The 23,922-nt window shown below is 42.1% G+C and overlaps 2 protein-coding genes across 2 annotated transcripts in view; one reads left to right on the forward strand and one right to left on the reverse strand.

The window, feature by feature from the left end:
- Positions 1 to 13,755, forward strand: part of LOC137327425 (interleukin-10 receptor subunit beta-like) — a 53,428-nt gene extending 39,673 nt beyond the window's left edge. Inside the window, exons 6-9 of the mRNA XM_067993214.1 lie at positions 969 to 1,132; positions 4,713 to 4,860; positions 6,774 to 6,931; positions 9,050 to 13,755. Coding sequence (XP_067849315.1) covers positions 969 to 1,132; positions 4,713 to 4,860; positions 6,774 to 6,931; positions 9,050 to 9,355 — 776 coding nt within the window. The 3' untranslated portion in view covers positions 9,356 to 13,755. The remainder of the gene's footprint in view (positions 1 to 968; positions 1,133 to 4,712; positions 4,861 to 6,773; positions 6,932 to 9,049) is intronic.
- A 9,254-nt stretch (positions 13,756 to 23,009) lies between these two features.
- Positions 23,010 to 23,922, reverse strand: part of LOC137326993 (transmembrane protein 50B) — a 52,184-nt gene continuing 51,271 nt past the window's right edge. Inside the window, exon 7 of the mRNA XM_067992373.1 lies at positions 23,010 to 23,655. Coding sequence (XP_067848474.1) covers positions 23,610 to 23,655 — 46 coding nt within the window. The 3' untranslated portion in view covers positions 23,010 to 23,609. The remainder of the gene's footprint in view (positions 23,656 to 23,922) is intronic.

A 23,922-nucleotide genomic window follows, 5' to 3' on the forward strand; every position in this document is an offset into this window, starting at 1 on the left:
GGAGAACTTCCCTGCTCTTTTTCGAATAGTACCGTTTGATCTTTTATGTCCACCTGAGAGGGCAGACAAAGCCTCGGTTTAATGTCTCATTTGAAAGACAGCACCTCCGACATTGCAGCACTCCCTCAGTACTGCACTGGAATGTGAGCCTAGATTTTGTGCTCAAGTCTCTGGAGTGGGACTTGAATCTACAACCCACGGAGCCACAAAAGCTGAAGTGACTGGCTGAACCTGTTTGTTATTTACTTAGAAAAAGCTGAAATTGGTCTGTGCCAACTTTGGATTGTCCCATCCTTTTCACAACAATGGTAGGAATGCTCATTTCAATCTGCCCTTTGATTTCCTCTGGAGTCACAACAACATTTTTATTCCTGGTCCAATTCCAGGTGGCCTGACATCGTCCCCATCCCTACACCCTGACTTTATCAGAGGGCTAACTGCTCCAAGTGAGTGGTGCCTGCACACTGTGAACCTAACAGTGCCTGGTATCTGTCTTCATATCGCTGCCGGTATGAAGATTCCCACTGTGTGCTGAGTTAGCTGATCTTTGCCAGGGCGACACTAGAGGTGCTACCATTAGCCTCGGAGGCCCAGGATTCAGGCTCCGGATTGCCTATCCGATAACCCCAGCTGGAAAATATGCAGAGTGTGATGTCCTCTACAAACAAATAGCCCACCGAAACTCATAGTCACACCTCACACCTGAAGGATAGCCTCTTTGATGGGGTACTGGGGGGCTGATGATACCCTTGGAACCGTATTCTCACATGTGTTGGCACCTTCAAGAGAGGAGCGGCAAAATTTGGGGGAACGGCGAAGAAAAAAGATGAAACTTTAAGCTAGAATCCTTTCTTAAAAAAAAGAATTGAAAAGTTTGTAATACATTATACATTATGCACTGAATGTTTTTGAAGTAAAGATTGAAACACTGGATCTCTGTAACACTTTCCTCTCTTTTTAAACTATAGCAGTGATTGGGCCTCCATCAGTTACGGTGTTGTCAGAGTCAGGTGTAATACACGTCACCATTTCAGATCCAGTCCGTGAAGATGGAATCTCTCTGAATGACAATTATCATGATCTTGCTTATCGTATATTCTACTGGGAAAAGGATAGTGAAGAAAATGTGAAGGTAAGTTATTTTTAAGGAGTGTTTCTTTGTAACTAGAGGGAGAGATGCCACTTCATAGAATTACATCGAATTTTACAGCACAGAAACAGGACATTCAGCCCAATACAAGATTAGGGCTCATAGGATTGGGGGCAATATATTAGCGTGGATTGAGGATTGGTTAACGGACGGAAAACAGAGAGTAGGGATAATGGGGTCATTTTCGGGTTGGCTGACTTTAACTAGTGGGGCGTTGCAAGGATCAGTTCTTGGGCCTCAGCTGTTTACAATGAATATCAATGACTTAGATGAGGGGGGCGAGTATAATTTATCCAAGTTTGCTGACGATACAAAGCTAGGTGGGAAAGTAAGCTATGAGGAGGACGCAAAGAAACTGCAAAGGGATATAGACAGGTTAAGTGAGTGGGCAAGAAGTTGGCAGTTGGAGTGTAACGTGGAGAAATGTGAAATTATCTACTTTGGTAAGAAGAATAGAAAAGCAGAATATTTTTTAAAAGGTGAGAGCCTAAGAAATGTTGGTATTCAGAGGGATTTGGATATCTTTGTACACGGATCACAAAAAGTTAACATGCAGGTACAGCAAACAATTAGGAAGGCAAATGGTATGTTAGCCTTTATTGTAAGGAGGTTGGAGTATAAGAGTAAGGTAGTCTTGCTGCAATTATATAGGGCTCTGGTGAGACCACACCTGGAGTACAGTTTTGGTCTCCTTACCTAAGGAAGGATATACTTGCCTTAGAGGGGGTTCACTAGATTGATTCCTGGGATGAGAGGGTTGCCCTATGAGGAGAAATTGAGTAAAATGGGCCTATAGTCTCTGGAGTTTAGAGCAATGATCTCATTGAAACATATAAAATTCTTAGAGGACTTGACAGGGTAGATGCTGAGAGGCTGTTTCCCCTGGCTGGAGAGTTTAGAAATGGAGGTCATAGTATCAAGATAAGAGGTCAGTCATTTAGGACAGAGATGAGAAAAAATTTCTTCTCTTAGAGAGTTGTGAATCTTTGGAATTCTCTATCGCAGAGGGCTGTGGATGCTCAGTCGTTGAGTTTATCCAAGATTGAGATCGATAGATTTTTGGACATTAGGGACTCAAGGGATTTGGGGATAGGGCAGGAAAGTGGAGTTGAGATAGAAGATCAGCCATGATCTCATTGAATGGCAGAGCAGCTCCTATTTCTTATGTTCTTATGTTTTTAACAGGTCTATGCCATGTTATGTTCCACACGTGCCTCCTTCCACCTTATTTCATCTCACCCTATCAAGATATCCTTCTATTCCTTTCTCCCTCATGTACTTGTCTAGCTGCCCCTTAAATGCATCAGTGCTATTCGCCTCAACTACTCCATGTGGTAGCAGGTTCCACATTCTCACCACCCTCTGAGTAAAGAAGTTTCTCCTGAATTCCTTACTGAATCTGTTAGTGACTATCTTATATTCATGGCCCCTAGTTTTGGACTCCCCTACAAGTGGGAACATCCTCTCTAGATCTACCTTTTCAACCCCCTTCATAATCTTAAAGACTTCTATCAGGTCACCCCTCAGTCTTCTGTTTTCTAGAGAAAAGAGCCCCAACCTGTTCAGTTTTTCCTGATAGTTATACCCTCTTTGTTCTGGTATCATCCTTGTAAATCTTTTTTGCACTTTCTCCAGTGCTATTACAATCCTTTTTGTAATACGGAGACCAGAACTGGAAACAGGAATGTAAGGTGTTCAATATGACATTTTCACGATAAAATGATATGTTCTAATCCTCATTATATCATTCCATGAAGTGTTTGGCAAATAAACAAGAAAGTTTTGCCAAACGGTATTGAAGAAAGACGATGCCTCCTTAAATTTGTCCCCTTAGAGCAGATTTTCTGACATGGTCGCAGTTTAGACCCAAAGGGGGTAATGGAAACTTTTATTGCCGGGCGAAAACCGGGCTATTATGAATCTGTAGCCTGTTTTACACCCTGCCCAATTGTCTTTTGCATTGAAGTCAGTAGAAAAGACAATCAGGCAGGCTGTAAAATGAGTGGCCAATTCACTATTGTCTGTTTTTCACCTGGCAATAAAAGTTAAAAGTATCCCCACACAGTTTGAAAAAGATGTTGAAATGCTGACCCAAAGTGAGCTGTACTGTTTGCACCCAATTTTCCATGGTCGGCTTATTATCATAATCAAGATATTTCAGGTAGGCACTTTATGCTTCTGATGTTTTGCACATCAGGATTAAATAGGTGATGTAAAGTGGGCAGAGACGCAACATTACTGATCTCTGGCCACTTTTTTAATTGGGTTGATCTGATTTATGCCTGTAAATTGGATGAACCCAATCAGAAAATCTAACCCTATATCTTTGACAGCACCTCCCCCAAGAAGGACACGAGCAGCAATACCGTGGGCACACCATCACCTCCAAGTTCCCCCCCTAAGACACACAGCATCCTGACTTGGACATGTATTGTTGTTCCTTCATCATCGCTGAGTCAATAACCAGAAATCCCCTCCCTGTTACCATCATGGGAGCAACGTACTCATAAGGACTGCAGTGGTACAAGGAGATGAACCACCACCGCCTTCTCACCAACTAGGGATGGGCAATAAATGGGGTCTTGCCAGCATCGCCCTTATCACAAAAATGAATAATAATTTTAAAATATGTTTTTATAGTGATTGTAGAAGATCACAAGATATATAAAGATGAGGAAGATCATTCAATTCATACTAGTTCACCCATCCAGAACAAACCTAATCTGCCACATCATAGGATCTAATTGTTTCTTAAATGATTCCAGGGTTTTTGCCTCCGCTACCCTGTATTCCATACGTTGATCACTCTGTGTTAAGAATTTCCTGACACCAGTACTAACTTTGCCTGTTGCCAGTTTCAAACTATACTTCCTTGTCCTCTTGACATAGTTTAACTTGTAATAGTGTTCCAGGTTTACTGTTCCCATACGATGTACTATCATGTACCTCTAGGATACTCTCTCTAAGTCAAAAGCCTTTCAAGAGCGAAAAGCCCAGGTTTCTCTGGTCTTTCCTAATAATTCAGTCCTCTGAGATTGGCCTCATGGCTTTTCTCTGCACAACCTTCAGCTCTTGAATGTCTCCTTTGAGTCTTGGTGACCAGTGCTGAACACAATATTTGAGGTGCAGTCTGACCAGAACAGTACTGTTTTAGCATTACTTCCTCTGATTTGTATCCTACCGATTTGACTATTTAGTTCAGCATTCCAATTACTCTGTTGATTGCTGCTCTACAGTGACTGGACATGCTAAGTGCTAAGTCTTCTAATATCTCTAGATCTTTGCCAACTTCACCCTTAGCAACTTTGACAATATTCATGGAGTACATAAGTCAACATTTTTTTTCCAATTTTCTGTATTTTATCCTTTTATCCATATCAAATTATGTTGCCACTGGTCTGTCACTTACATATTAGAATGGAATGATTCCAATGAAGGAGAGTTGATGGGTTTTGATTTCTTGCAGCAATGTCGTGCAAACAACTTAGCGGCTATTTTTCATTACACAAACTTAGCAGATAAGGAGATGCTAACTAGTTGTCTTGTGCCTATCTTATTTCAGGTACATAATAAATCTGTTACTACATCAACTGTTTTGTCTGATCTCAAACCATGGACCACCTACTGCTTGGAAGTACAAGTCTGGCTTAAGGATAACTCAAAGCAAGGACAGCTTAGCCCAGTGATTTGTAATTCTGTCACTGCTAATGGTAAGATTTTTACATTCACCCTTTATTATATTTTAATAGTGATATGTTGTGGGCAGAATTCTATTCCTGCTATTAGTGGTACTTTGCTCCATTGTGCAGCAAAACCTCAAGTTCTATTAGATGACATGTTGAATAGGCAAATCACGAATTTATATATATTTCTGCTGTGCTTTGTTGGTGCTGTTGCTGGCTCTTAGTCCTCGTGTTATGGTGTAACTATAAACATTTACCAATTTGTATGCCGCTATGACATTCCCTCTAAGTTAGAAGCTTTTCAAGGCTGAAAAGTCCAAATTTCTTCAGTCTTTCCGCATAATAGTCCTCCAGCGCTAGGGATTAACCTCATGATTAACATTCCAGTGTAGTACTGTCGGATGAGACATTAAACCAAGGCCCCGTCTGCCCTCTCGGGTGGATGTAAAAGATCCCGTGGCACTATCAAAGAAGAGCAGGGGAGTTCTCCCCGGTGTCCTGGCCAATATTTATCCCTCAACCAACATCACTAAAAACAGATTATCTGGTCATTATCTCATTGCTGTTTGTGGGACCTTGCTGTGCTCAAATTGGCTGCTGCGTTTCCTACATTACAAGAGTGACTACACTTCAAAAGTACTTAATTGGCTGTAAAGTGGTTTGGGACGTCCTGAGGTCATGAAAGGCGCTATATAAATGCAAGTCTTTTTTTCTTTCATGACTCCTTTCTGCACCATTTCCAGTGTTGAATGTCTCTTTTGTGTCTTGTAGACAGAACTGGGCACAATACTTGAGGTGCAGTCTAACCAGAAACTACTCTCTTAGCATCATATCTCTGAATTGTACTCTATGGATTTGACTATATATTTGGTTCTGGAAAAGCAAGAAAAGGGATTAACTGCATTATACTGGTACATTGAGGGGCCATTACCTTCTTCCTCTATAATACCATTAGATGAATGTAATTGTAAATTTGAAGACCGTGTAAAAATGCTGTGAAAGTGACTAATGTCATTCCAAGCCATCTTCTCATTTTGAGTGTCTCTAGTTTCACTTATGAATGTAGAGAATGTTAGGTATATGCCTCCACTGCAAATAGGCTTACTTAGCACAATATTCATGATTAAAACATCTCTGCTTCTCCTATCTTGGGGCCACTCCTAGACTCCACACGTAGACAGCTAGCTATCTTTACTGCTGTGTTTAAATATTTAGAGCCTCTCTTTGGGTCTCCCAAGCCACATGCCATTCTCCAACTGAGAGGATTTGTTCTCATTCCTATCAGTGCTGTTGTTCAGGAGGTAGGAGATACACTATAGATGTTAGCTTGACCCCTAATTTTTATTCCTTTCCCGTGGTTATGCGCCATACCCTTGATGCCTTCCCTATATGGTCTGATTAAGATTGAACTGAATGTCTGGGGGTCTTTCAGTGTAAATCCACAACCTAACTCATCTCATTGGTACACCAAAGTGCTCTGACACATTTTCTGACGTACTGCTCATGCTTAATTTTGTTCCTTGTTTATCTACCTTCCTTTCTGTTTTCAGAGAACATGTGAAGGTATTGAATGCTCAGCTACAGCTGCCAATGGCATAGTTGCACATCCAACACATGGCTCACTCTGTTGGTCTGCATTGTACCCCCTGCTGGACAGCGAAATAGTGAATTAGTGATGTCGCCAATTTAAAAATGAACCTGGGATAACCTTGGGCTGATGGCTGTGATCTCTTTCAGAGATGGGAGCAACCCTGAGGGAAACTGACTTCATTTAGCTATCCCTGCGGTCAGAACTCAAATTATAGCGAGTTGCAAGACATTACAGCTAGCAGCCCAGCTCCAGATGGCATATTGAAGTATTATGCAATGCTGATGTCCTGCATTGCATCTCATGTTGCCAGTCCTCGTAACTACAGTCAGTGTTGTTTTTTTATCTGCAGCCAAGAGAAGAGCTCTAGAAGCAACCCAGGTCCTTTTCATAACATTAGTTGCTGTTATGATGGTAACGTTGGGATGTTTCTTCTTTGTGATCTATGCACGCAAAGCCATCAAGTACCTAATGTATCCTTCCTATAGACTCCCGCTACATATAAAAGAGGTATGACTAATCTTTTATCTCACTGGTTTATATTTCAGTGCAGCTTCAGGTCTTAAGGTTGAGTGGTAATGGTGATTAATGTTTGAGTGTGTAGCGTTACAGACAAGTACCCAAGATTTCCCACATGGGAAGTTCATGGTCTTAGCCATGCCATCAGGGCAAGCTGTAGATCTGATGTCCAGTATTTTTCAACAGGAAAGCAGAAAATGGAGAATCATCCCGAACTAACCTTGCACACCTCCTAGCTGCTTGCTAATATAACTAGGGAATGGTGTCGTGACACAGGAGACTCTGAAGAAGGGGAGAAAAATAAATAAGAAATAGGAGGCTTCACTTTCTCCCCTTAAAAGAATCTGGAAATTCTGTTCTTCTGTTGATAAATGGGAACCGTGTTTGATACTGATTTTGTTCATGGCACTATTTGCTGAAAGCAAGGCCCTGCATTGAAAATGCTGCAGATGTTTTAAACTTCCAAAGGCAGTTACAATTAGCAGTAAATATGTTATTTATTAATAAACCACAACATGTGTAAAAGTGCTACGGGTTCACCTTATCCTTCAGCTCCTTTTCCTGTTGTTTAGGCAGGCAACGTTTACAGCTATACGGCAACATTACTAGTGAAATCATATTATTTTGGGGATTAGTGTTATTATAACCCATCATTTTTAGAGTTGAGTTCACACATAAAATGATTTTGTTTTTATAAATACTATATAAAGATCATGGAATTAAGGACTGGGTGGACAGTGCATTACAACAGTTAGTAGGTTGTGCCAAAAAAAATCCACTTTCAATAGATCCTATTCATCCATCACATTGTGTGTTCATGCTCCAGTGTGTTGTGTTGCTGAGTGTTAGGATGTGAGTTTGCACCCATGATTCCTCACATGGCAAATGTGAATGGGAGAGGTACTATATAGCAATTCATGCAAAAACAAAAGAGGCCAGGTGAGTTTGACTCATGGGGCACAAATTTAATATGCCGCGGGAAGAGTCCGGAGTGGGGGTGATTTGCAGGTGACAAACCCGGAAGGGAAGTAGGCGGGTTGTGATCGCAACCCTCATGAGGCCAATCAAAGCCTCTTCTGGGTTTCGCGCCGGGCAGTCAGCCTGATTGGCAGGCTGGCTGCCCTCAGGACCTGCACGTCCGTGGGGTGGGGTGGAGGGGGGGGGGGGGGTGAAAGAGAGAGACCTCATCGGCGGTTAGGATAGAAATGCGGTGGGGGGTACAAGGATTAGAGTGGAGACATCAGACATCGGGATCAGAGTGAGGGGGGTCCAGGAAACGTTGTTTTTTAAGGTATGTTTATTTAATTTGTTTGCAATGGGAAATGTAATTTTATTTAGTTTATTTGGCCCTTCCTGTCTGGTTTCACCAGGCGTGAATCAGAAGTCGTGGGAAAGCAGCCCAGGCAATGTTAAAATTGTTTTAACTATCGAATACACAAAAAATAAACTACCATTAAGTACCTCAATGAGGTACATTTGCTCCTTTAATTATCAGCCCGCCGGATTTAAGTGGGGGCGGGACTTCCTGTTGACGCGCACAGATTTGCCTGAGTCTCCTTCAAAAATGTGCAGCTTCCAGTCGGGATGTCTGCCCGCTCCCAAAAGCAGCAGTTTTGATTTTCCCGCCCCCCCCAACCAACCCACCCATTTTTCCCTTTTAAAATCGTGCCCATGAGGAGCAATTTTAAGGAGCTGAAAAATGATACAATGAGAAGGCAAAAAAAATTAATTTTTTTTGCTATATGCGTCTCCATGGAAGCAGGGGCTAGGTGGGGCAAATGGCCACCCTCACCTTTGAATTGCACTGCTCTTCTGAAGCTCCTAGTATCAGACGAAGGCTTGGGAGAAAATTGCCTGCTCAGCCGAGGAATGATGGGGCAGTGCTTTGGGGGTGAGGGTGAAGGGGAGGGAAAAAGTACAAATCAGGGGTGGGTGGTTTGGGGAGAAACTACTGATAAAATCCTTAGGGAGAAATTTCATTTTTTTGGATTTTTAAAAAAAATTTTGTAGCAACCAAAGTAAGATTATTTTAATTTAGCATATTCAGCAAAAATTGCCAATAGGTTACTTTGAATAAATATGTTAATAGATGTGTTTTACATTTTTCAGTACTTGACTGAACCATCCCAACAGCCCATATTTGCAACGCTGGATAAAGATGTCCTGCAGGAGGATCACTGGGACAAACTCTCCATTGTATCTCATTCAGAAATTACTTCAGTACTGCTAAATTCAAATAAAACTGACGGATCAAAGTCAGACAAAGACACAACCAAGTCTGACGGGAAGGTCCTTAACGAAGAGGATGATCTGCAAAGCAGTCAATCAAGTGTAGATTCTGGACATTATTCCAATAATACGGAAAATTCTTCCCAAAAAAATCCACAGAGTCTAGAAGATGCATCTAAGACATAGAAATTAAAAGACAAATGAATTTGGTGGATTAACATTAACATTCCCTTTGTCTCCTGATGTTCTATACTAAGTACTGATGCACTCACTTTCACTGAAGGAATTGTAACTGGGTATCTACATTATTTTCACTGCCCAACAAAGAACATTTAGAAATTAACTAGCAACAGTAAATACCTTAAGGCTGCTAACATTTTGAATGATAGGACTACTGAAGGAAGTACATAGACAAACCTCAGACTAATCTTATATCTCAAAATAATTGGACTATGAAAAGATTTGGACTTAACACATATTTTGTTCTATAGAGGAATACTTAACAGACGATCTCCTCCCAAAATATTATTTTTCAAACAGGAACTGATAAACAGCATACTAGAGATGTTTTCACCTTAACTATTAATGTGGCAATCTGTCCTTCCTGTTTAGTGGATTTACTGAATGAGTGTGAGTGCAACATGGTTTGATGCATTGGAACTCTGCATAGTGAAAGTGCATGCAGTGTTGTTTTGTACAATGAGGTTCGGTATAATATAGGAGAGTATGATTTGGTGCATTGGAACTCTATAATTGGAATGCAATATGGTACAGTGCATTTGAATTTGGTATAATGGGAATAAATGAGGTGTAGTGCTTTGGAACTCATTACGATGGGAGTGAATTGAACATGCATTTCGAGTTCTGTTTGGATTCAGTGGCATTTATTCAGTTAACTACTGAAAAAGATGAGTGCATGTTGAAGCCACAAATTTGGGAATTGTGTCCTTGGATTGGAAAATTGCAAAAGTCAATCCATTATTTAAGACAGGAGGGAGGGAGAAACCAGGAAACTTACAGACCTGTCAGTTTAACATTAATTGTAAGGAAATTACAGGGGATTACTGGAATCTCTCATCAGGGACAGTGACGGAGCATTTGAACACTTAAGAGCTGATCCCAAGTCAGCGTGGATTTGTGAAGGTTAGGGCATGTCTAACTAATCTGGTTGAATTTTGTGAGGATTCATGCTGCCAGATTATCGCCCAGGTACTAAAGACAAAAATCTATCCTCCTATTCCCACATGCTAGAAACAATGACTAAACTCAATCTAATTTTGTGGAGTATTAAAAATGATCATTCTTTATTTACACAGAGCATGTCTTCTGATCATTCTCAGGTCAACCCAATTTTAGTGCAGTTACTTGCAATTGGTGTGTGCCACTCAAAGCTGAACAGGTCAGATAAACTAACCACAAAGAGCGTACCAGAATTTATTTTTGAGGTGGTAGTGCTAACATTAAGACAGGTCACTGAGATTAACCTGATGCAATTTAAAATCAATATATCTGATACATATGAATGGTTTGAAAGCTAGAGAGAATGGATTCATTTGATTATTTGTTGCATAATAATTATTCATTGAGCTACAATCTATAACTAAAGAAATTTATGTGTTGGCAGTTTTAGATAGGTGTAGATATTTAGCATTTCCATCGTTATGTGGGAAAGTAGTGAGAAACCCAACACACTAGTGTTTCTTGTTGTATGAGATAATGAAAAATTACAATCTGAAGGCAAGAATGAGTTACCACAGCAACACGAAGATGTTATTGTGTGCATTTCTATTTAGTTCATTCTTGATGGTGTCATTTGATTTATATTAAAGTGAACATAATCGTCAGGAATTTCCTTGGTGGTTCTCCCAGTTGGCTGTGGTATCTAGACTTGACTATTCTAATGCTCTCCTGGTCAGCCTCCCATCTTCCACCCTCCATAAACTTGAGCTCATCCAAAACTGTTGCCCGCATCCTAACTCGCACCAAATCCCGTTCACCCATCACCCCTGTGCTCACTGACCTACATTGGCTTCCGGTCCGGCAACCCCTCGACTTTAAAATTCTCATCCATCTTCAAATCCCTCCATGGCCTTGCCCCTCCCTATCTCTGTGACCTCCCCCAGCCCTATAACCCTCCGAAATCTCTGCGCTCCTCCAATTCTGGCCTCTTGTGCGTCTCTGATTTTAATTACTCCACCATTGGTGGCCATGCCTTCAGCTGCCTAGGCCCTAGGCTGTAGTATTCCCTCCCTAAACCTCTCTGCCTCTGTACTTCTCTCCCCTCCTTTAAGGCGCTCCTTAAAACCTACCTCTTTGACCAGGCTTTTGGTCACCTGTCCTAATATCATGTTATGTGGCTCAGTGTCAAATTTTGTCTGATAACGCTCCTGTGAAACACTTTGGGACATTTTACTATGTTAAAGGGGCTATATAAGTTGTTGTTGCTGAAACCTCGTTTAACTTCTATCCAGGGCTTCCATCAAGCTGCCGCAAATTAATTCAAACAAAAATCTTGCAATAGTGCTGTTGTGAAACATACTGGAGGATAATTACATGTTAACATAAATATTTTCATTATTAAATGGCCTGGTTGTTCTAGTAGTAGCTAACCTTGAAACTCTCAACCACAGGATGTGAGCTTGGACCTCAGCCGCAGGTTCATTTTAGGTTGTTTAACGTTCCTGAGTGAACTTTTGCTGATTTGTGACTGGGCCTGTAGATGGAACACTGCATGGAAACTCAAGAAAGATGTAATAAGCTGATGGAAGTAGTTCCTGCAGATTTGCTGATACGGTGAGATGAGGTAGGGTGGGAGGAGACTTGTGTGGAGCATAAAAACCGGCATGGACCAGTTGGGCCGAATGGCCTGTTTCTGTGCTGTAATTTGTACCTCCTCACAGCTGTCAAATGTGAAACAGCATTGTCTAGTTCTGGTCGGGTCTGTGGGTCAGACGGTCTCAGTTTCCCAACTAAAGCAGGAAGCATAGCAGATGTGGTGACAGCAAAGGGACATAATATGAAAGATAAGAAAATTACTTCAGTATTAATATTGTGATAAACTAAGACACCTTGTAATTGACTTCACTAAGTGAGCACAACTCCCTTCAAACTTTTATATGTTTTCCTGTTTTTATATAGGATCAGGATCTGTATATTCATGAAGACTGACATTGCTGATAGTTGCAGCATAATTAGTCCTCTGATAAAGATCATGGAAAATGGAACATTATCAGTGATTTTCTAATATCCTTGGCTGAAATGAACGATGAAAAAATGTAATCTCTTACTGGATTTTTTTTTATGAATGTGAAATTAGCTTTGCAGTATTTTTTATAAAGTAGCCTTTGATGCTGATGCAACCATTTTGAAGGAACCCTTATGTGTCTATATATATATATATATATACACAGTAGACAGTGTAGTATGCATGTAAATTATATCTGGCTCTTTGGGAAAATTAATATCTTTCTGTTCATTGTTATCAGAAAAAAAAACTTGTTCTTTTCTAAGCCAAAGCATTTAGAGTCGTCTCTTCGGATTATTATTGAGCATTCTGATCCATTTGCATCAAGCAGTAGGAGGCTAACCAGTTCATGGGCATCGTGTACAAATCACGGCAAGTTAACAGTTTTCGTCACCTCCAATTTTCCGCAGTAAATTATGGCACACTATTAAGACTACCACAAAGTAGGTTTTAATTGTGCTTTATGGTTATTTGGGGGAGGAGGGAAACTCACAAGATGCTTGTCTTATCATTAATAAGGCAGGAGTCCATTCATATGTTTTGTTTCGGGGCAAAAATCATTCAGCTCATAATTGTTGCTCTGGCCCTGGTGTGTATTTCTACTTTCACTTTTATTGGAAGCTGTGCTTTCAGTTGTAAAACACTTGATTTCCACCAATAGAAAATTTAAATATTTGAGTAAATGGGCCATATCGTTCAGTGGTAATTAGGCAGGGCCTAAACCCAGCCCGACTCTGCTGGGGATAAGGCTTCTCACCCTTTCAGCAGTATGTAGGCCCCAAAATAGTTTTACTTCTTTGTGGAACAAGTAAAGGATAAGCAAATAATAGACCGCACGAGTCTATCATCTACAATGAAAGGATTCATATACTGTCATAAACCACAAGAGTGAAGATTATCAGTTTATGATGATCATCATTAGTTATTTGCATACAGGGATCTGTGAACATTGATAATACGACAGTTGTCAAAGTCTTTTTACTATATGGTGCTTACAAATTAGTAAAAGGTGCAACTACTAAAACTAATTAATAACTTCTGGTAAACTGTTCAGCAATTTACAGGGGTCACGTTTCATTACTGTGGTAGGACACTTACTGTGTCTATTCAAAAACCGTTAACTGTTGTCAATGCTCCCCAGTATTTCAATGGACATGTTACATGTACAAATAACTTTGTAAATATGTTAGTAGCAAAACATTTTTGTTTTCCTGTTTCTACTTCAATGTATGAGCTATGAAAAAATGTAATCTCTTACTGGATTTATATCTTTCATTTTTTTTTATGAATGTGAAATTAGCTTTGCAATTGAAAATAAAGAACTTTTAACTCATTGTTATAATGTACTTAGATTTTGATTGTCTCCCAATGTGCTCAACACAAGGTCCAGACAGCATCAGTGGCATTTGCTAAGTGCTGTGCAGGTAATTTTCCAGTGGGTGGGTAGGCAGGCAGGTTTATTGCTGGCCAAAAATAGTCATTGGCTCTGAAATTCCTGGGGGCCCACTTCACCAGTGCAAGTGTGGAGGAGCAGAACCACATTTACCCATACCAGTAGCCACAGATCCTTTGTCAAATTGCAGGGATGGGGTCACTTACATGGCATAAGTGTCATCAGCCTGAATTGTCAGCTGCAATGTCGGAGCTGCACCATTTCTGTAATTTTCTTTTCCAGTATTAGATATCCATTGCGCAGTAGAACTTATTACAGATGTATACAGATTAAGATTCATATGTGCGTACTTAAAACTTTGAACAAACACATCTATAATGTTCCCCTGACCATCTGTTCCTCTATTTGTGATATCCTAGTCATTATCCTAGAATGTAAGTTTTTTTAAAATTATAATTTTCAATTTTTTTTTTACATGGGGAATCCCTGCAAGTATGGACACTCCCATGACCCCCATTTTAATTTTTGATAGTATCTACTACTTAAAGGAAAACAGTATTGTTAGTGCAGAAAATTTTTCAATAGTATGTAGCAGAAGCAGAAGTAGAATTTGTATGTCAACAAATACAGAAATACACAAAAATCTGATGCCATCGTAAATCTGCTCCGGTCCAGAGACCCAAGTTTTAAACCACTGCCTTTCGGTCTCTGCAAACTGGGTAGAGCCTGCCTTTGATAGTTGCCCTAACTGCCTCCTGGCTTATTATTATTCAATGTCCTCAACATCCTTGGGCTGTGAGGAGGGAGGGGGCGGTGACAGCAAAAAAAATTTCAGCCAGGTTTCTCATTCCTATTCATGACTCAAAGACTCTGGCTTGAAAGAGAGTACGAGAGGGGAAAAAAAGAGAATATACAAATATATGTTGAATGAGGGTTGAATTAAGCCATAGCTGTGATGCCCTCAATAGTCAAATCTCTTGTCTAATACTCAAAAAATGGCCAGTTTGACGAGATATTGGTGGGCTGCGGCAGCTGTGAAAACATCCCAGCAGGACATAGAGAGAGCAATTAATTAAATTAAAATAAAATCTGGAATTAAAAAAATTAGTATCTGCAATGGTGGCAATGAAACTACCGGATTGTCGTAAAAACCCATCTGGTTCACTAATGTCCTTTAGGGAAGGAAACCTGCCGTCCTTACCCGGTCTGGCCTATATGTGACTCAGTTGCACAATATCGCTACAGAAAATCACAGTAAGAATAAAGCCGGATGGACCACCAGGCATCAAACACGAAAGGCAAACCAAGCCCAGTCGACCCTGCAAAGTCCTCCTCACTAACATCTGGGGACTTGTGCCAAAATTGGGAGAGCTGTCCCACAGACTAGTCAAGCAACAGCGTGACATAGCCATACTCTCAGAATCATACCTTTCAGCAAACGTCTCCGGCTCTTCCATTTCTGGGTATGTCCTGTCCCATCGGCAGGAGAGACCGACCAGAGGTGGCGGTACAGTGCCATACAGTCAGGAGGGAGTGGCCCTGGGAGTCCTCAACATTGACTCCGGACCCCATGAAATCTCATGGTATCAGGTCAAACATGGGCAAGGAAACCTCCTGCTGATTACCACCTACCGTCCTCCCTCAGCTGATGAATCAGTCCTCCTCCATGTTGAGCAATGAGGTAGCAAGGGCACAGAATGTACTCTGGGTGGGGGACTTCAATGTCCATCACCAAGAGTGGCTCAGTAGCACCTCTACTGACCGAGCTGGCCAAGTCCTGAAGGACATAGCTCCCAGACTGGACCTGCAGCATGTGGTGAGCGAACCAACACTAGGGGAAAACCTACTTGACCTCGTCCTCACCAATCTACCTGTCGCAGATGCATCTGTCCAGATCAGTATTGGTAGGAGTGACCACTGCACAGTCCTTGCGGAGACGAAGTCCCGTCTTCACACTGAGGACACCATCCAACATGTTGCGTGGCACTATCACTATGCTAAATGGGATAGATTCAGAACAGATCTAGCAGCTCAAAACTGGGCATCCATGAGGCACTGCAGGCCATCATCAGCAGCAGAATTGTATTCCAGCACAATCTGTAACCTCATGGCCTGGCATATTCCTCACTCTACCATTACCAACAAGCCAGGGGATCAACCCTGGTTCAATGAAGAGTATAGAAGAGTATGCCAGGAGCAGCACCAGGGGTACCTAAAAATGAGGTGCCAACCTGGTGAAGCTACAACAGAAGACTACATGCATGCTAAACAGCAGAAGCAACATGCCAGTCAGAGCTAAGCGATTCCACAACCAACAGATCAGATCAAATCTCTGCAGTCCTGCCACACCCAGTCGTGAATGTTGGTGGACAATTAAACAACTAACAAGAGGAGAAGGCTCCGTGAACATTCCCATCCTCAATGATGACAGAGTCCAGCAAGCGAGTGCAAAAGACAAGGCTGAAGCATTTGCAATCATCTTTAGCCAGAAATGCCGAGTGGATGATCCATCTCGGCCTCCTCCGGATATCCCCACCATCACAGAAGCCGGTCTTCAGCCAATTCGATTCACTCCATGTGATATCAACAAACGGCTGAGTGCACCGGATACAGAAAAGGCTACGGGCCCCGACAACATCCCAGCTGTAGTGCTGAAGACTTACACTCCAGAACTAGCCGCGCCTCTAGCCAAGCTGTTCCTGTACAGCTACAACACTGGCATCTACCCGACAATGTGGAAAATTGCCCAGGTATGTCCTGTCCACAAAAAGCAGGACAAATCCAATCCGGCCAATTACCGCCCCATCAATCTACCCTCAATCATCAGCAAAGTGATGGAAGATGTCGTCGACAGTGCTATCAAGCGGCACTTACTCACCAATAACCTGCTCACCAATGCTCAGTTTGGGTTCCACCAAGATGACTCGGCTCCAGACCTCATTACAGCCTTGGTCCAAACATGGACAAAAGAGCTGAATTCCAGCTGAGGTGAGAGTGACTGCCCTTGACATCAAGGCAGCATTTGATAGAGTGTGGCACCAAGGAGCCAGAGTAAAATTGAAGTCAATGGAAATCAGGGGAAAACTCTCCAGTGGCTGGAGTCATACCTTCCACAAAGGAAGATGGTAATTGTTGTTGGACATCAATCATCTCAGCCCCCAGACATTGCTGCAGGAGTTCCTCAGGGCAGTGTCCTCGGCCCAACCATCTTCAGCTGCTTTATCAATGATCTTCCCTCCATCATAAGGTCAGAAATGGGGATGTTCGCTGATGATTGCAGTGTTCAATTCCATTTGTAAACCCTCAGATAATGAAGCTGTCCGTGCCCGTATATGGCAAGACCTGGACAACATACAGACTTGTACTAATAAGTGGCAAGTGACATTCTCGCCAGGCAAATACCAGGCAATGACCATCTCCAACAAGAGAGAGTTTAACCGCCTCCCCTTGACATTCAACGGCATTACCATTACCGAAACCCCCACCATCAACATCCTGGGGGTCACCATTGACCAGAAATTTAACTGGACCAGCCACATTTGGCTACAAGAGCAGGTCAGAGGCTGGGGATTCTGCAGCGAGTGACTCACCTGACTCCCCAAAGCCTTTCCACCATCTACAAGGCACAAGTCAGGAGTGTGATGGAATACTCTCCACTTGCCTGGATGAGTGCAGCTTCAACAATACTCAAGAAGCTCAACACCATCCAGGACAAAACAGCCCACTTGATTGGTACCCCATCCACCACCCTAAACATTCACTCCCTTCACCACCGACACACCGTGGCTGCAGTGTGTATCATCTACAAGATGCACTGCAGCAACTCGCTAAGGCTTCTTCGACAGCACCTCCCAAACCCGCGACCTCTACCACCTAGAAGGACAAGGGCAGCAGGCACATGGGAACAACACCACCTGCACGTTCCCCTCCAAGTCACACACCGTCCCGCTGTTCCTTCATCGTTGCTGGGTCAAAATCCTGGAACTCCCTACCTAACAGCACTGTGGGAGAATCTTCACCACACGGATTGCAGCGGTTCAAGGAGGCGGCTCACCACCGCCTTCTCAAGGGCAATTAGGGATGGGCAATAAATGCTGGCCTTGCCAGCGACGCCAACATCCCATGGACGAATACAAAAAAAAACTGGTACTCGAAGTGTCAAATCTTCCTAAAATAAACAGTTGACACAGAGCAGTTTTCCCTGAATTTATCCCCAAATGAGCTAAATATAAAGTTGTGATGGCCTTTTCTATCAAGTTCTATGTAATCTACCCGGCATGTCTACTCTACGGGACAATAGGCCCTCAATACGGCACAAATCTTAAAATGAAGGAGGTTAAGTATTTTGATTTGCAATCACATGTTCCCAGCAAAAGACATCGGATTTCTGTTAAGCAATTAAATGAGAAGGGAAAAACACAGGCACACATAAGAACATAAGAAATAGGAGCAGGAGTAGGCCATATGGCCCCTCGAGCCTGCTCCACCATTCGATCAGATCATGGTGGATCGTCGGCCCCAACTCCACTTTCCTGCCCGATCCCCAATTCCCTTGATTCCCCTAGAGTCCAAAAATCTATCCATCTCAGCCTTGAATATACTCAATGATTCAGCATCCACCACCCTCAGGAGAAGAGAATTCCAAAGATTCACAACCCTCTGAGTGAAGAAATTCCTCCTCATCTCAGTCTTAAATGGCCGACTCCTTATCTTGCGACTCTGCCACCTAGTTCTAGACTCTCGATCCAGGGGAATAACATCTCAGCATTTACCTTGTCAAGCCCCCTCAGAATCTTATGTTTCAATGAGATCACCTCTCATTCTTCTAAACTCCAGAGAGTATAGGCCCATTCTACTCAATCGCTCCTCATAGGACAACCCTCTCATCCTAAGAATCAATCTAGTGAACCCTCGTTGCACCGCCTCTAAGGCAAGTATATCCTTCCTTAGATAAGGAGACCAAAACTGTACGCAGTACTCCAGGTGAGGTCTCACTGAGCCCTGTACAATTGTAATAAGACTTCCTTACTCTTGTACTCCAACTCCCTTGCAATAAAGGCCAACATGCCATTTGCTTTCCTAATTGCCTGCTGTACCTGCATGCTAACTTTTTGTGTTTCTTGCAACAGGACACCCAAGTCTTTCTGAACACCAACATTTACTAGTTTCTCACCATTAAAAAAATATTTTGTTCTTCTATTCTTCCTACCAAAGTGAATAACCAAAGTGAGTAACAAACATGGACAAAACAGCTGAATTCCAGAGGTGAGAGTGACTGCCCTTGACATCAAGGCAGCATTTGACCGAGTGTGGCACCAAGGAGCCCCAGCAAAATTGAAGTCAATGGGAATCAGGGGGAAAACTCTCCAGTGGCTGGAGTCATACCTAGCACAAAGGAAGATGGTAGTGGTTGTTGGAGGCAAATCATCTCAGCCCCAGGACATTGCTGCAGGAGTTCCTCAGGGCAGCGTCCTCGGCCCAACCATCTTCAGCTGCTTCATCAATGACCTTCCCTCCATCATAAGGTCAGAAATGGGGATGTTCACTGATGATTGCACAGTGTCCAGTTCCATTCGCAACCCCTCAGATAATGAAGCAGTCCATGCCCACATGCAGCAAGACCTGGACAACATCCAGGCTTGGGCTGATAAGTGGCAAGTAACATTTGCGCCATACGAGTGCCAGGCAATGACCACCTCCCCGTGACATTCAACAGCATTACCATTGCCAAATCCCCCACAATCAACATCCTGGGGGTCACCATTGACCAGAAACTTAACTGGACCAGCCACATAAATACTGTGGCTCCAAGAGCAGGTCAGAGGCTGGGTATTCTGCGGTGAGTGACTCACCTCCTGACTCCCCAAAGCCCTTCCACCATCTACAAGGCACAAGTCAGGAGTGTGATGGAATACTCTCCCCTTGCTTGGATGAGTGCAGCTCCAACAACACTCAAGAAGCTCGACACCATCCAGGACAAAGCAGCCCGCTTGATTGGCACCCCATCCACCGCCCTAAACATTCATTCCCTTCACCACCGGCACACCGTGGCTGCAGTGTGTACCATCTAGAGGATGCACTGCAGCAACTGGCCAAGGCTTCTTCCACAGCACCTCCCAAACCCGCGACCTCTACCACCTAGAAGGACAAGGGCAGCAGGCACATGGGAACAACACCACCTGCATGTTCCCCTCCAAGTCACACATCATCCCGACTTGGAAATATATCGCCATTCCTTCATCGTCGCTGGGTCAAAATCCTGGAACTCCCTAACAGCACTGTGGGAGAACCTTCACCACACGGACAGCAGCGGTTCAAGGAGACAGCTCACCACCACCTTCTCAAGGGCAATTAGGGATGGGCAATAAATGCTGGCCTTGCCCGCGACGCCCACATCCCTTGAACGAAGGAAAAAAACCTCACATTTCCTCACATTATACTCCATCTGCTACCTTCTTGCCCACTCACTTAACCTGTCTATATACCTTTGCAGACTCTTTGTGTCCTCCTCACTGCTTACTTTCCCACCTAGCTTTGTATCATCAGCAAACTTGGATACATTATACTCAGTCCCTTCATCTAAGTCATTAATATAGATCCTATGAGTGGGTTTTAAATCTTTTCTAAATTTTAAATCTTTGGTCCTAATTTTTACTTTCGTTTCCAGTTCTTAAATTTACATACTTTACCCCATGTACATCCCATACCATATTCCATATTAATTATGAGGAAGTTATAGTGTTTCTCTTTTTTAAAAAAATTCCAGAAAAAGTACACACAAAGTTAGAAACAAAGGGAATAATAGAAAATACAAGTGTAATGGAAGATAATCTACCTGGTTGTATTTTTTTGCACCCACCTAACTTGGGATAAAAGCGTTTGCTACATTTACTTCAGTCCAAGCTTTTGTCACCTTTAGACTTGATTTCTCCAACATTACTCTTGCTGGCTTCCCATCCTCCAACTGGTCCAAAACACAGCTGCCCATATTCTGTCCAAACCACAAGACTTGCTCACCCATCACCCCAATCCCCACTGCCCTACACTGGCTTCCAGTTCACCAAACCATTAAATTTGAAATTCTCATCCTCGTATTCAAATCCTTGCATGGCTTTACCCCACTCCAACTGTATATGTCCAACATCCTTCAAGCCCTCTGGTTGTGATTTTTTGTTCATCCCTGCCAGCTCCCTTGGCCCTATCAGTAGAGCCTTCACCCACATCAATTCTACTCTCAAACTACCTCCCCAAGTCCCTCCACCTCTCATTTCCTGTCACCAACATTAAAAACCTTCTCAAACCTCATCTTTTTGAGCAAGTTTCCAGACACCCCACTAATCCCATCCCCCTCTCCACCCCCGGTAAAACACCATGGACATTTTCTCCATTAATATGATAGATTGAATTTGATATTAGGTTTGAGATGGAGAAGTGAAGGTCACAAACCATGGTTTTAATTTTAAGTAAGGCCAACTTCAAAAGGGAGAAATAAATTGACCACAGTAAACTGGGCTGAGCTGTCAATGGGTAAACCTACAAACAGTGGGAAGTATTCAAAAGATGTTTTTGGTACAATACAAAACCAGTACATACTCCTGAAGGGCAAAAGCTCCACTTTTGCAGTTAAGCAATCGTGGTCAACAAACAAGGTGAGAGACAGCATCAAGCTAAAAGAAAAGGCTTACACAAATGCAAGAAAAAGTGGATAGCCAGAAGACTAGGAGAGCCTGAAAATGCAAAAAGGGGATATAAAGAAAATAATGAGGTGCAAAAAGGGAGTATGAAAGAAAATTGCGTCAGGGGTAAATGGTTCATTCTCTACTTGGCAGGATGTGACAAGTGGTGTTCCCCAGGGATCTGTACTGGGGTCACACCTTTTCATCACATGCATCAATAACTTGGATGAAGCAATAGAGAGTTGTATATCCAAGTTTGCAGATGACACTAAGTTTGGATAAGTTGTGTAGATGGGAACAGGAAATTACAAAGGGGCATAGACAGTTTAAGTGAATGGGCAAAACTGTGGCAGATGGAATTCAATGTGGGGAAGTGTGAGGTCATCCATTTTGGATCGGAGAAAGACAAATCGTAATATTTTCTTAATGGTGACAGACCAGGAAGTATGGAGGAGCAAAGGGATTTGGGTGTCCATATACATAAATCACAAAGCTGACGCACAGGTACAAAAAGGCTAATGGAATGTTGGCCTTTATCTCAAGGGGATTGAAATTCAAAAGTGAGGAAGTGACTCCTTAGTTATACAGAACCTTAAGTCAGACCCCATCTGGAATATTGCGTTCAGCGTTGGGCACCACACTGCAGAAAGGATATGTTGACCTTGGCGGGAGTACAAGGTGGCATATTCACCGGAATGATACCGGGGCTTAAAGAGTTAAGTTATGAGGACAGCTTGTATTCCCTTGAGTTTAGACAGTTGAAGGGTGATTTAATTGAGATGCTTAAAATGATAAAAGGATTTGATAGGTAGATGCAGAGAAGCTATTTCCTCTGGTGGGGAATCCAGAACAAGGGGGTACAATCTTAAAATTAGAGCTAGGCCATTCAGGAGTGAAAAGGAGGAAGCACTTTTTCCACACAAAGAGTAGTGGAAATCTAGAGTTCTCTCCCCAAAAGGCTGTGGATACTGGATCAAATGAATATATAGGAACATAAGTAGGTCATTCAGCCTCTCGAGCCTGTTCTGCCATTCAATGAGATCATGGCTGATCTGTATTCTAACTCCATCCGCCCGCCTTGGCTCCATATCCTTTAATATCCTTGGCTAGCAAGAAGCTATCGATGTCAGATTTAAAATTATTAATTGAGCTAGCATCTACTTCTTTTTGTGGGCGAATTCTACACTTCTACCACCCTTTGCGTGAAGTGATTGTTAACTAACTAACTTCTCTCCTGAATGGCTTGGCTCTGATTTTAAGGTTTTGTCCCCTTGTCCTAGACTCCCCCCACCACTGGAAAAAGTTTCTCTCTATCTACCCTATCAATTCCTTTCAAAATCCTTGTTATATGTGTGAAATTTTTAAAAACATTCATAAGATGAGGGTCGTTGATAAAATGAAAAAGAAAATCAATTATTTTAAGTCAACTATACCAAGTCTTCAAATGGCTAATTTTCTCCAGCCTTGCAACAGAACAGAATTAATTTATTTTGTGAATTTTGTTTAACAGAAAACGCCACAAAAAAATATGCCACTGAAAAGGTTTATTTCATAAATATTGTTCAAGGAAAAAAATAAACCCATTAATTAACAGTGGCGGTCCCTCAGACAACTAAAAACAGAGTTGGAGCAAACAATATGATTCAACAGCAGTGCCTTCTAAGTGTTTTTAAAATAGTTAAACAGATAACTAACAGCTACAAATATTCAGCAAAACTGAAAGTTTACAAGTTATAATGCTTTGGGGGTGCAGAGGATCAGGATTTTTTTAAAAATGAAAAGCAGCAATAATTGTGGCAACAATAATTCTAGCAACATATATCTGATATACTACCCATATTTTTCCAATGAATTTAACTGAGTAGAGGTCATATGACAGTTATCAGCCCAAACAGTGCATCATCCTCTGTTTATATGACTCAATATGATTATTCACAAAGCAGTATCAGAATACAAAATATTAAATGTTCTTAAAATAAAAAGATGAGTTTTTCAAAACTATTTTGAATATGCTTTATCACTAAAATCAACTTGAATTAATATTTGGCCAAAAATACAAAACAATGTGTATTTGTAGTTGTCGTTCGTGTGCAGAGTATCCTGAATCAGTGCTGAGTTAGGCAGAATCTATGCCCAAAGTTCCTCTGTTCTTCCAAACTTATAGATCAGGCTGCTGCAAAACAAGACAAGGCAAGATGCTTAATCGATTCCTACATTCTTAATTTGGGTACAAAAAGTTTAATTAGCAACACTCATCGTCTTGGATCAAACATTAAGAATGGTCACTTCGGCAAGCTCCTGGAGGTTTGTCAGAATTTGTGGAACCCAGCAAAAGTCATCGCCTTCAGGAGATGACTGAGGCCAGAACTTGAGCACATAATCTAGACTGACACCAAAGGAGAGCTGCACCATCAAAGGTGTTGTCTTTTGAATGAGATGT

Source organism: Heptranchias perlo, chromosome 11 (assembly GCF_035084215.1).
Source record: "Heptranchias perlo isolate sHepPer1 chromosome 11, sHepPer1.hap1, whole genome shotgun sequence".
NCBI lineage: Eukaryota > Metazoa > Chordata > Chondrichthyes > Hexanchiformes > Hexanchidae > Heptranchias > Heptranchias perlo.